Source organism: Sinocyclocheilus anshuiensis, unplaced genomic scaffold (assembly GCF_001515605.1).
Source record: "Sinocyclocheilus anshuiensis isolate Anshui unplaced genomic scaffold, SAMN03320099.WGS_v1.1 scaffold598, whole genome shotgun sequence".
NCBI lineage: Eukaryota > Metazoa > Chordata > Actinopteri > Cypriniformes > Cyprinidae > Sinocyclocheilus > Sinocyclocheilus anshuiensis.
The window spans coordinates 446152-458734 of NW_015547660.1; the positions used below are offsets into that span (position 1 = coordinate 446152).

General features: G+C 39.6%; 1 protein-coding gene across 2 annotated transcripts in view; it reads left to right on the plus strand.

Moving 5' to 3' along the window:
* ttll5 (tubulin tyrosine ligase-like family, member 5) overlaps positions 1 to 12583 on the plus strand; it is a 131937-nt gene that overhangs the window by 113449 nt on the left and 5905 nt on the right. For both annotated transcript variants that reach the window (XM_016504488.1, XM_016504490.1), the window contains one exon: positions 10153 to 10235. In XM_016504488.1, the coding sequence (XP_016359974.1) occupies positions 10153 to 10235 (83 nt within the window). The remainder of the gene's footprint in view (positions 1 to 10152; positions 10236 to 12583) is intronic.

Consider the following 12583-nt stretch of genomic DNA (forward strand, 5'->3'; position numbering starts at 1 on the left):
TTAGAATTGAGGTTCATCAGACCAGAGAATCTTGTTTCTCAGAGAGTCTGAGGGTCCTTTTGGTGCTTTTTTTGCAAATTCCAAGTGTGTTTTCATGTGTCTTCACTGAGGAGAGGATTGAGTTTGGCCACACTGACATAAAGCCCAGATCGGTGGAGTGTTGCAGTGATGTTTGTCCTTCTGTAGATTTCTCCCATCTCCACATATGATCATGGAGCTCAACTAGAGTGACCATCAGGTTCTTGGTCACAACACTAACCAAAGCCCTTCTCCATCAGTTGCTCAGTTTGGCCAGGAGGCCAGCTCTAGGAAGAGTCCTGGTTGTTTCAGACTTCTTCCGTTAAGGGTAACAGAGACTACATGCTTCTGTGATCCTTCAATGAAGCAGAATTTTTTTCTGAACCCAGATGTGTGGCTTGATGCAAACCTGTTTCTGAGCTCTACAGGCAGTTCTTTTGACCTCAGTGCTTGATTTTTGCTCTGATATGCATTATCAGCTGTTAGACCTTTTATTAAGATGTGTGCGCCTTTCCAAATCATACCCATTCAATTGAATTTGCCACAGGTTAACTTCACCTGAAGTGTAGTAACATCTACAAGCAATATGAATGCTCTTGAGCTAAATTTCAACTGTCCCAGATAAGGGTATGAATACTTATGCAATGGAATAATTTTAGTTTTTTATTTTTAATAAATTTGCAAAGATGTTAAAAACCTGTTTTTTTGCTTTGTCAGTATGGTGTATGGAGTGTAGATTGTTGTGGGAAAAAACTAATTTAAAGCAGTTTAACATAAGGCAGCAACAACAAAATGTGAAAAGAATGAAGGGGTATGAATACATTCGCAAGGCACTGTATATAAAAAAACATTGCTATTAGTATTGGCATGCTAGCCTTGATAGTACCTAAAAAGATGTAATTAAAATGTACTTCCTTTATTTTATTATCAGGTTTGATTCACTGAAATTGTGCAATTGATTATACTACTGGTCAAAAGTTTGGGGTCAAAGGATTTTTAATGATTTTTGAAGGAAGTCTCTCCTGCTAATCAAGGCTGCATTTATTTGATCAAAAATACAGTAAAAATTGTGAAATATTATTATAATTTAAAATAGCTGTCTTCTATGTGAATATCTGTTAAACTGTAATTTATTTCTGTGATGCGCAGCTGTATTTTCAGCGTCATTACTCCAGTCTTCAGTGTCACATGATCTTCAGAAATCATTCTAATATGCTGATTTGCTGCTCAATAAACATTTCTGATTATTATCAATGTTGAAAACAGTTGTGCTGCACAATATTTTTGTGGAAATCATTATTCATTTCATTTGTCAGGATTCACAGATGAATAGAAAGTTCAAAAGAGTAGTATTTATTTAAAATAGGAATCTTTTGTAACATTATAAATGTCTTTACTGTCACTTTTGATCATTTTAATGCATCCTTACCTAAGTAAAAGTATTAATTTCTTTAAAAAAAAATTTAAAAATGAACTGATCCCAAACTTTTGAAAGGTAGTGTAGTTAAAAAGTAAAAAAAGTTAATCAATACACAGTTCAATATTACTAGGCATATTTTTTGGTTTAATATTTATTTGGCTACCTTCACAAACACTTTCATTATTGTCAGTACTTCCGGGTTCATTCTGAGCAGTTTGCTGTCCGTCTGAATCTCTCGCATAGTAACACAGAAATGTTTGACCGGACGCTGATATCCAAAATCTAGTTAGTGCGCCGCTCGTCCACTGCGGTTTTGAATTTCAAGAAAAAATAAAAAATATCCAGGAATGTTTAGAGTTCAGAAATCAACAAAAGCAAAAATGTAGTATTTGTTTCCAGAGTGACGCTATTGATGTGTTCAGTCCTCAGCTGAGGTTTGCATTAGTGTTGGTTGTGTAGAAGAACACATTAAGAATGTTAATGTTGCAGTGTTAAGAGCCAAATTATTTTTTTAGGTACTACAGAATAAACGCGTTTTATTTATTTTTTTGACACTTGAACATTTCAGTCATACCACTGTCATGTGTTTGTCTCATCTTTTCTTGTCTTTATCAGCATTTTAATCCATCTTGTAGATGTCCTGAGAACTAAGGTTCACTTAAAGTGGGAACTAAACGTCTTTTCCAATTTGAGAACTATATACAGTCACAAAGAATTGTTTATTACACAGAATCTGTGCCAATATCACTGACCATAGCTCTGTCAGCTTCACTTGGCCATTGAGTGTAGTTTGGGCTCCTCCTCAATGAATCCTAAATGTCTTGCACACATCCAGTCTGTTTTTCTTCATTAGTAACATGCAATTTTATAGGAGGAGTTGAATTTTATCGTTAGCTACTTGCGTTCTTGCTTATGTAGACAACAGGTTAAGTAAAAATATGAATATGCAATATAGCGCATAATTTTAGCAAAATTCTCCTCTTTATAGTTATTTTTTCTATAGCTGACTAATGAGCTTATGGACACCGAATGGTTATTCTGAGGTAAATGTGTTACGTGGCATTGTTTACAAGATTGAGGTAAATGTGTTACGATTTAGCTTGTTTACAAGCTCACGTTTTCCACAGTTTGAAACAACGAATGAGATTTATATCAGTAAGTTGTACTGTATGCCCTCTTATAAAATACCTTTTGATGTTAATTCATGTTCATGTACTGTAGTAGTAAAGGGACAGATATGATGGGTTCACGTGTCGCATGAACTGAGGCGCTAAAGCGATCGCTCATGCTACATTTATGAGTGCCAAAACGGTATTTGTTGTTTGAATTTCGTTATGAATTCGGCAGAATTGTAAAGCTGATACTCTGTTTATTAAGTAACAGAGCACAAAGCTCATTGCAATTATTGGACGGCAAGTGCGCTACAAAGTTCATGCATTAACAGAATGCCACTTGGCTGATATTTTGTATCTAAAGCAATTCAGACATTTTTAAGTGTTTTGGGGCCACTGTAAATACATATAAGGGAAGAAAAAATTGTAAAAATTTAGTTTTTATTAAATGAATACAAAGAAGAATGTTTAATCTTTTAATTAATAATCACCAAAAGAACTACAAATAATGACCGACATTTACTGACGTAGATTTTAACTAGAATTTTATGTGCTGTGTAAACATTTATGGCACAAATGAATCGAGTCAGAGTTTTGAATCTTTCATTTTAAATGAATCTGATTCACGGAAATGAATCAAACTTAGCAAAATTTTAACATCTCAGTTCAAACTCTTTCATGCTTAGGAGTCATGAGACATGACAATATCATTAAAATACATGATTTTCAGGGAACCTAAACAACAAATAATAATAATTTTTAAAAATCATCAATATTTCCAGTAAAATAGAAAGTTCAAAATACAATCACTGATCTGTTTAACTTAATGAGCCGTGCTACGAAGAAGCGTTTGTTTGTGAGTGTAAACATTTAAAGGTCTAGTTCACCCAAAAATCAACATTTTGTACCCAGAAAATCAGTCATTTGGTATTAATTTCTTTCCAAGAAACACAAAAGAAGATGCTAGGCAGAGTGTGTGAGCTGCTTTTCCACACAATGAGAGCGTAAAACTGATTTTGTCTGAGCTCATGGTGGTCAGACACACATTTCAAATCAAATAAACTAAAGTTTGATTCAGTGTAGCATAGGTTAACACAAACATGATAATATATGTGACCCTGGAGCACAAAAGCAGTCTTAAGTCGCTGGAGTATATTTGTAGCAATAGCCAACAATACATTGTATGGGTCAAAATTATTGAAATGGACCCTTATGACTGGTTTTGTGGTCCAGGGTCACATATAGGATATAAAAGCATGAACAATCAAAAAATGAGCACCATTCAAACACTGCAACTAAAGTGGATGGTGACTCAAACTTTCCCTTTTACTTTTGCCATATGGAAAAGAGCACTCGGACACTGACGGTGAGGACAACTTCTTCATCTTTGTAACTTATTTAAAGGTCTTTCCTACGGAAAGATCGCTCTGTGTCCAGAGAGGATGGTCGTGAGATACAGTTGAGCAGGACTGTGTGAGGATCAGGAAGATTTCATCACTCTTCTCAGGATAAACAGAGAGAGAGAGCTGTCTTGAGTAAATGATGACGAGGGAGAGCCAGGAAACGGAGGTAATTCCTGAACGGCAGAATTAAGAGAGAGCCATTAGAGAGCTGTCAGAGACGGCTAGAGACAGAGGAGGGTTATGCAGAGTTAAAGCAGTGTTTGCTCGCGGCCCGTGCCGTGTTTACCCTCTCCGTGTGGAATTCCTGAGCCCCTCACTCTCTCTCTGCCGCGCTGCATTCTTGTGGTTGGCCTGTGTGACATGGGAGAGTGTGGGAAAAACAGAAGCCGAAAAGCAAAAATTCACAGGGTGCATGGAAACACTGAACTGACAAAAGAGTGGAAGAGAAACGGAGGATAAGAGACCTGTGAAGAAGCAGAGCAAATCCATTTATTTCTTTTTCTTTTTTTTTATTAGTTAACTATAATAATCCTGGTTTCTATGATGGATGGCCCCTGCACAGTCAAACTAAATCGACTACGACTGTCGTGATTAAAGTTAAATGTGAAAATGTATGAAAAGCGTTGATTGTGGCTGAACGGGACTAATAGATCGGTAGGGGTGTTGATGCTAATCCACCATGGGACTCGGGTAAGAAGTGCGACAGGAGACAGGGCACTGTTCAACTCTTTATCTGAAGTCCCTGGAGGACCCAACCGAGCTGCGTGCGTACAGTGACTGGTCCGCCCACTGGTCCCAATCTGATGGGCTCCTTTGGGGTAATCAGAGACAGATAATCGGACCCGATTAAAATTAGGGGTTGGACCCTATCGAAAGATGGAATGGGGATCCCTCTGAGATGGTGATAACATTGCTGGAGCCTCTTAACGGGGTAGGTTTGCTCGGTTAGCGTGAGGAGAGGCACGGTGAAGACCCCCTTAAGGCTGTGCTTCTCCTCTGGCCTTGACTGCGAGGAAAGCAGCAGGTCAATTGACTGCCCCTTCAATTCTGTGATGTCATGTCGGATGGTGCGAAGGGCCATAATCTCTTCCCTTCCCTCAATGCCTAGCTGCTGGACTGCTGCAGGAAGGATGATACTCCGCTGAGCCCCATCGTCCAGAATAGCGTAGGTCGAAACCGACCTCTTGCCTCTCCACAGAAGCACTGGAACTACTTTCAGGTACACACGACCCGTCAAACTAGGAGAAGTAAGATATGCTCGCTCGTGAGATGTTGTCAGCAGCACACTGTTAGGACCATCCTGGGCAATGGAATGCAGGACTCCGAGATGTATATTACCACAGTCCCTGCAGGGCTTCCTCAACGTACATTCCTCCCATTTATGACTTGTGCGTCCACATTTCCAGCATCTTTTTCCATCCTTTATCCACTTTAGAATCTGATCAGGTGAGCACTCAGTAATTTTGCTACACTGCGACAGGTAATGCTCCTGACTCTTACAGAACAGACAGAACAGACACAGTCTCATGGCTGATGACTGAGCATGAGCAGCAGCGGTACGGACAGACTGCCCTGTGCTAGCTGTGCTAGGCTGATCACTGCCATGATAGACTGCAGTGGATCGAGTCTGGGGCTTAGGAACAGATTGCCGATCCTTACATGTGACCTGTACTCTCTCGGTCTGGTAGCGCTGCACCATCTTGAACGATAAACGTTGCGCTTCCGCCTTCACCTTCAACCAGTCAGCAAGGTCATGCAGGTTATATGGGTTGAGGCTGTCAGTGTGCAATCGGCCTCGCAACTGTAAGTGCTCTATAAAGCTGTCTCGGTAGTGTTTGGGCAATTTACTGAGTAGTCTGTCGACATGCCCCGTACAAGAGAGCTCTCGCCCCTGTGGACCCTCGAGTGACATCAGCATACCAACTAGCAAGTCAACATTGAGTGCAAAACTCTGAAAGGCCTTTGCATCCCCAACTCTGATATCAGGTGAATTCAGCAGGGCTGCGATCTCGCTTTGTGCCAGTTGATGAGGCTGGCCATACTGTCGTTGCAACGCTATCATTGCTGCCATATAGGGTGCAGGATGATGACGGCATGCTTGGGCGATCAACCTAGCTTGCTACTGAAGAGCTAGGATGACTGTCAACATCCAACTGATGACTCATAGCGGAACCTTCTCCATACTGCACCAGCGATAGATCACCCATGGGCAGCTGCTCCACAGTCGAGACTGGCTTGGCCTGTCCACTGAGGTTCAACTGCGCTGCTGAAGAATCCATCCTTGGTCGGTGGTACGAACTGTATTGAGGCACATGGTCTGGTATGAGAGACTTCGGCAAGGCTACATCATAAGCTTGCAGACGTGTGGAAAGCTGGCGTGCTCTCGACTGTGTACGAACAGCGTGCGTTGTATCAGGGGAATGAAGCTGGCTCTGTTGCTCCATATCACCGCAGTGAATATAACATCCGGCTCGAAGGACCAAAATGAACGGGACTAATAGATCGGTAGGGGTGTTGATGCTAATCCACCACGGGACTCGGGTAAGAAGTGCGACAGGAGACAGGGCACTGTTCAACTCTTTATCTGAAGTATTTAACTGTTCACAGCAGATGGCACAACATTGCTCCAACTGGATTGGATATTGTACAACTTAAGGCCACAAAGTGTTAAATGCGTTCTTTATTCAATCACGCACATTAACACCTGAAGAAATGGCAAATCAAGCGGCTAGTGAAAGTGAAAGTAAATCGGAATAGCGTAAACTCACGTCAACTAGCGGCGCACATTCATAATAAAAGTCCTTCCCCTATAAACATACATAGGGAATTTAGAACAGTGGCATTTCATTTAGATCAGCTCAGGTTGCATCAGATTTATTTTTACGCATTGGTTTTTGCAGCGTTGATCATTATAACCAGGAGCACATGAATGCAATGGCCAGAGGTTTTTAGATTAGTCAGCGGAGAAGAAGAAATCCACTGGAAATTAATTTATCATAAACAACAAAGTTCAGATGCAGTGTAAGAGGATCATTGTGCAGTGTGTACAGCTTCTCTAATTATAACAGGAGTTTTTTGAGAGTGAGAATTGAACTCATTGGCTGCTTCAGTGATGGGGAACGTTTTTTGTTCACCTTATTCCCTGTTTTGCACTTCTTGTTGCTAAAATGCCAATGTGAAGTCTGGAATTTGTGATGCATAAAAATGAAATAAAATAATTCATAAAAATGTTTCTGCTGTTTAGCCTAAAGGAATGACATGCCTTTTCCCTATGCACAAAATCTTTAGAATGTATCAGTTTTATTTCATAGAGTAACGACTTTGATATTTCGCAAACTGGCAATAGAAAAACTTTTCTAAAACATTTATATTTAAAATGCTATTAGTCTCGAATATTTAATTAAAGCAAGAGTTAAAGAAATATGATGTAGACTGAAAAAAGTTTTGAAGCCGGCAGATGACAGAAAAAGATGAAACAGATGAATGCTGAACAAAGAGGGACAGACTGGAGATGATTGTTAACAGAATTAGGGCCGTTTACTTTGGTTTTTACAGGACTGCACTGTTTGATTAGCCAGCATAGTTCAGGAGGTGTGTGTGTGTGTGTGTGTGTGTGTGTGTGTGTGAGTGTGTGAGAGTGCGCGCGCGTGTGTGTGTGTGTGAGAGTGCGTGCGTGTGTGTGTGTGTGTGTGTGTGTTTGTGTGTGTGTGTGAGTGTGTGTGTTTCACACTAGACTTAAAGGAAAAGATCAACCAAAAATGAAAATCTACTCATTATTTGTTTTTCTAAAGCCATATGATTTCTTCTTTTGTTTATGAGTGCGGATCTTGCTTTTTTCATTCTTTTAAGAAAAATGTCTGATCTACTATTTTTCATAGAACCATAACATTATAATATTATCAACATTTTACAGCAGAAGCCCATATGATATATGCACTATTTAAGTCTTCTGAATATTATTAGTGAATAGCATCTTAAATGTCAGTCTATTCCCCACACAAACTTCTCATACAGTATGACTTGATGTAGAATTGATGTACTGTAGGATTTACTTCACTCACTAGTAAGTTTTACAAATAATTCAAAAGAAATGGCAAGTTCAGTGTATAGTGCATGAGTCATATGTGACCCTGGAGCAAAAGCAGTCTTAAGTCGCTGGGGGATATTTGGCCCTCCCCCTCCCCCACCTCGGTGCCTCAGACCACATCACTGTCATGCTAATGCCTGCATACAGACCGCTCGTTAAAGTCACCAAACCAGTTCACAAACAGATACAAGTGTGGCCGGAAGGGTCATCAGAGGCTCTTCAAGACTGTTTTAACACCACTGACTGGAATATGTTTAAGCAGGCTGCCACATACAATAACACCACAGACCTCCAGGAGTACTCAGAGACTGTCACTGCCTACATCACCAAGTGTATTGATGATGTAACAGTCACAAAGACCATCACTGTCCGGGCCAACCAGAAGCCGTGGCTAACAGGGGAGGTCTACGGACTCCTGAAGACGCGGAACGCTGCCTTCAGAGCTGGAGATGAGGTGGGCCTGAAGACAGCTAGGGCCAACCTTTCCCGCAGCATCAGAGAGGCAAAAAGACAGTACTCCAGGAGGATAGCCCATCATTTCAGCGACAGCAGAGACACTCGGAGCCTGCGGCAGGGGATACACCGTAAATATATCAAAACTTAATTTTTGATTAGTAATATGCATGGCTAAGAACTTCATTTGGACAACTTTAAAGGCGATTTTCTCAATATTTTGATTTTTTTGCACCCTCAGAAACCAAATATTGCCCTTTCCTAACAAACCATGCATCAATGGAAAGCTTATCTATTCAGCTTTCAGATGATTTATAAATCTCAATTTCGAAAAATTGACCCTTATGACTGGTTTTGTGGTCCAGGGTCACATATGGACTATTATGGTACTCTTATGGTGCTTTTTGTAGAGCTTGGCAGTATAAATCTCCACTTCCAGGAGCACAGACATGCTGCTTAAGATCTTCTTTTGTGTTTCACCAGAAGAAGAAGGCTTTCTATAAGGTCTATATGGATTTGGCTTTTAAAGACAAGCAGAATGTGAATTTACAGGCTATTGAGCGTTGAGTTAACAAGTTCCACACCTACAGCTGCAGCCTGTTGATATCTGACCAACCAACACTAATGCTCCTAAACTCCAATCGCCAATAAAACACTGAAGTGTCCTTTCCTGTGCAGAGAGGTCTGACGTGTCATTTAGAGCATTTCTATCTGTGCTGCTGGCCCGGGCTCCAGCCACCAAATGAAAGGACAACTTTGTGGACTACAAGGCAGCACTGTGCACCCTCATTAGTGCGCTAATGCGGCTCTGGCGAGCTTCTGGAGCTTAATACCAGCTGAGCTTTATTTATTGTTCCCAAAAAATGCTTAGCGGATTTAACGTGCAAAGTTACGGGCATGTCGGGCCCTGTTTCTGCCTCAGATAATTGCACTGGCTCTCAGTGGCCAAGAGAGGCCACATTATTCTGCTTGTTAATTGTCAGGGAGCGGCGTGATGATGGAGGTCATTAGGGCTATTGAACTCGCGGCTTAGGACTCAAAAGCCAAAGAAACAGCAGAATGATGGCATTCTGTGCAGCACTTCTGATATAATCATTGTCTCATGTCATGTACTATGGTTAAATGAATGTCTAGTTCATTTAATCTGCTGTATTGGTGTAGATACTCTGCAGGGGGTTGTTTTTATGGGTCATTTACAAAGGCTCATGTTTTTATTTTCACTTTTACGCTACCTTAAACGCTATCTTAACTGTATAAAACCTGCTGTATCATATTTGATAGATACATACATTTATGATATGTTATCAAAACTTTGCTGTTAAATATGTCACACTCAATCTGCTCCATGTCTTCTGATTGATAGTTTAGAGTTTTTTATCCAGTAAAAGCTCTTTTAGTGTAATTGTACAAACGTCCAGCTTCAGCTGCTGCTTCTCGTGTCTTTCTGCTGTCAAATCTTGACTGACCATCAATTCAAACTTGTAGGACTTTCTTTCTTCTGCGCAAAACAAATGTTTTGAAGAATGTTGACAACCAAGCCATTTTGGTGACCATAGGCTTTGTACAGAAACACTTGAGATGATGAGGAAATGAATTATCACTTTAATCTGGATGGGTGTGATATGATGTGATGCTAATGATCATTGTGTCTGTCCACAGGAAAGCATTATCTGAGCCTCCACTCGGTCAGAGCAGCAGCAGTGGACAGCATGTGGTGTATGAGACTGTGTGTGCAAAGACAGGTGAGGAAACACACACACACACTTTCTGTGATTGACCGTGTGTGTACTGACTGGCAGGTTTAGTATTGTGTGTACAGTGTGTAGTTCAGCCTCTGGTATTTTAATGAGGAGCCTTGGCAGCGGGACATAGTGACCATTCCAGCGTTTGGTTTGATGTGTGTGAGCTGCTTTATCTGTCTGGTGTTGGTGAGTAGACCTGTGTGAACATGAGCTGAGTGTTTGATCCACTGACAGCTGCTGTGACTACTATAAATGCTGACTCCAACCGTGCCATGACTGCTGTCATATGAAGCTCCGTCATACTCCATGCAATATTCATGCACAGGTGAGATTTGGTGCATAGAAGCTTTTTGCTTCATTATGCTGATTTCAGGGATTTGATTGGCTGGGTGTGAATTATTAAAGCTTAAACACACATTCTGAGTTGTACTGTAGTATCATTCTGAAGAGCTGTTTTTGAAGGAAGTCTCTTCTGCTCACCATGGCTGCATTTATTTCAGCAGAAATACAGTAAAAACAGTGGTATTGTGAAATAATTTTGCAATTTTAAAGTAAGTGTCCTCTATTGAAGTGTTTCCGCTACTGAATAAAAATTTCGAAAGGTAATTGTGACTTGTCACATTTCTCGTATTTCTGACATTTTTTCTCAGAATTGCATAATATAAGTCAGAATTGCAAGATATAAACTTGCAATTGTTTTTTGCAATTGTTTTTTTCAATTATGAATTTATATCTCGCAATTCTGACTTCTTTTCTCAGAATTGTGAGATATAAGCCCGCAATTGAAAAAAAGTCAGATTTGTGAGATTAAAAAAAGTCAGTTTCTTTTTTTATTCAGTGGTGGAAACAGGCTTCTATAGTTTTCTATTTTAATGTATTGTAAACTGTAATTTATTTCTGTGATGCGCAGCTGAATTTTCAGCATCATTACTCCAGTCTTCAGTGTCACATGATCTTCAGAAATCATTCTAATATGCTGCTTTGCTGCTCAAGAAACATTTCTGATGATTATCAATGTTGAAAACAGTTGCCGAATACTTTTGTGATACATTTTATATTTCAGGATTTACAGAGGAATTGAAAGTTCAAAAGAACAGCATTTATTTGAAATAAAAATATTTTGTAACATTATAAATTTCACTTTTGATATATTTAATGTGTCCTGTTGAATAAAAATATTCATTTCATTGGGCTGCTTTACATGGATTGCACCTGAGAGCAGCAAAGAAGCATGAAGTAACTTGAAACAGATACAGAGTAGGAGTCTTTTATCAGGTGATACTATTCAAAGCCTGTAAAACACTGTTGCGTGTCCTTTGGCGCTGTTAAACAGACGTCCTCTGTCCATCAAGAACTGTGTGAATTTGACAGATGCAGTTTTCCATTGTTCACTGGAGAGCAGTAGAGGACTGAGAGCCGCTGTTGTTTTAGCTGGGCTCTGATGGACTCTGACTGGGAGTTAGCGCTGATCCATACGGCTGCATTCTCTGAGATCAGACGTCGATACACATCAGCGTCGCCTCCTGTCATCTCGCTCAGCCGCTCACCCATTAGCCGCAAACAGCCCTCTATTGTTGTCATGTTTTTCCTCGTCTTTGTTTTCACTTGACCTCATCTCACACAGATTCCTGCCAAACGCTTTGGCTGGATATTCACTCTGCATTTTCAACCTTTGGCTCAATACTGGCTCAGATATCTGAAGAAGTTTGCTGAAGAAGCTGAAGTCTGTTTTGAGATGAGTCTGATGTGTGCTACTGACATGCATCTGCATACAATCACATGAACACACGTCGAGGGCACATTCCACCACAGAATCATGAATGGAATACAGTTTTTACTGCTAACAGGTAAAACAATAATGACAATAATGTGACAATATAAGTCTTTACTATCATTTTTTATCAATTTAACACATTCTTTGCTGAATTAAAGTATTAATTTCTTTCAAAAAAGGGAAAAAAAAAAAAAAAAACATACTGACCCCAAACTTTTGAACGATAGTGTATGTTGTTACAAAAGAGTTCTATTTTGTATATATGCCTTTCTTTTTAACTTTTTTTTTAATAATGTATCACTGTTTCCACAAAAATATTGTGTAGCACAACTGTTTTCAGCATTGATAATAATCAGAAATGTTTCTTGAGCTAGAAAACAGCTGTTTTACATTGTAATAAGATCTCACAATATTACTGCTTTTGCTGTATTTTTCAATGGAGTATAAGACACTTTTTAAAAAACATAAAAAATCTTAAAACATTTGATCAATATACATACATACATACATACATACATAGATATATATATATATATATATATATATATATACAGTATCTCACAGAAGTGAGTAC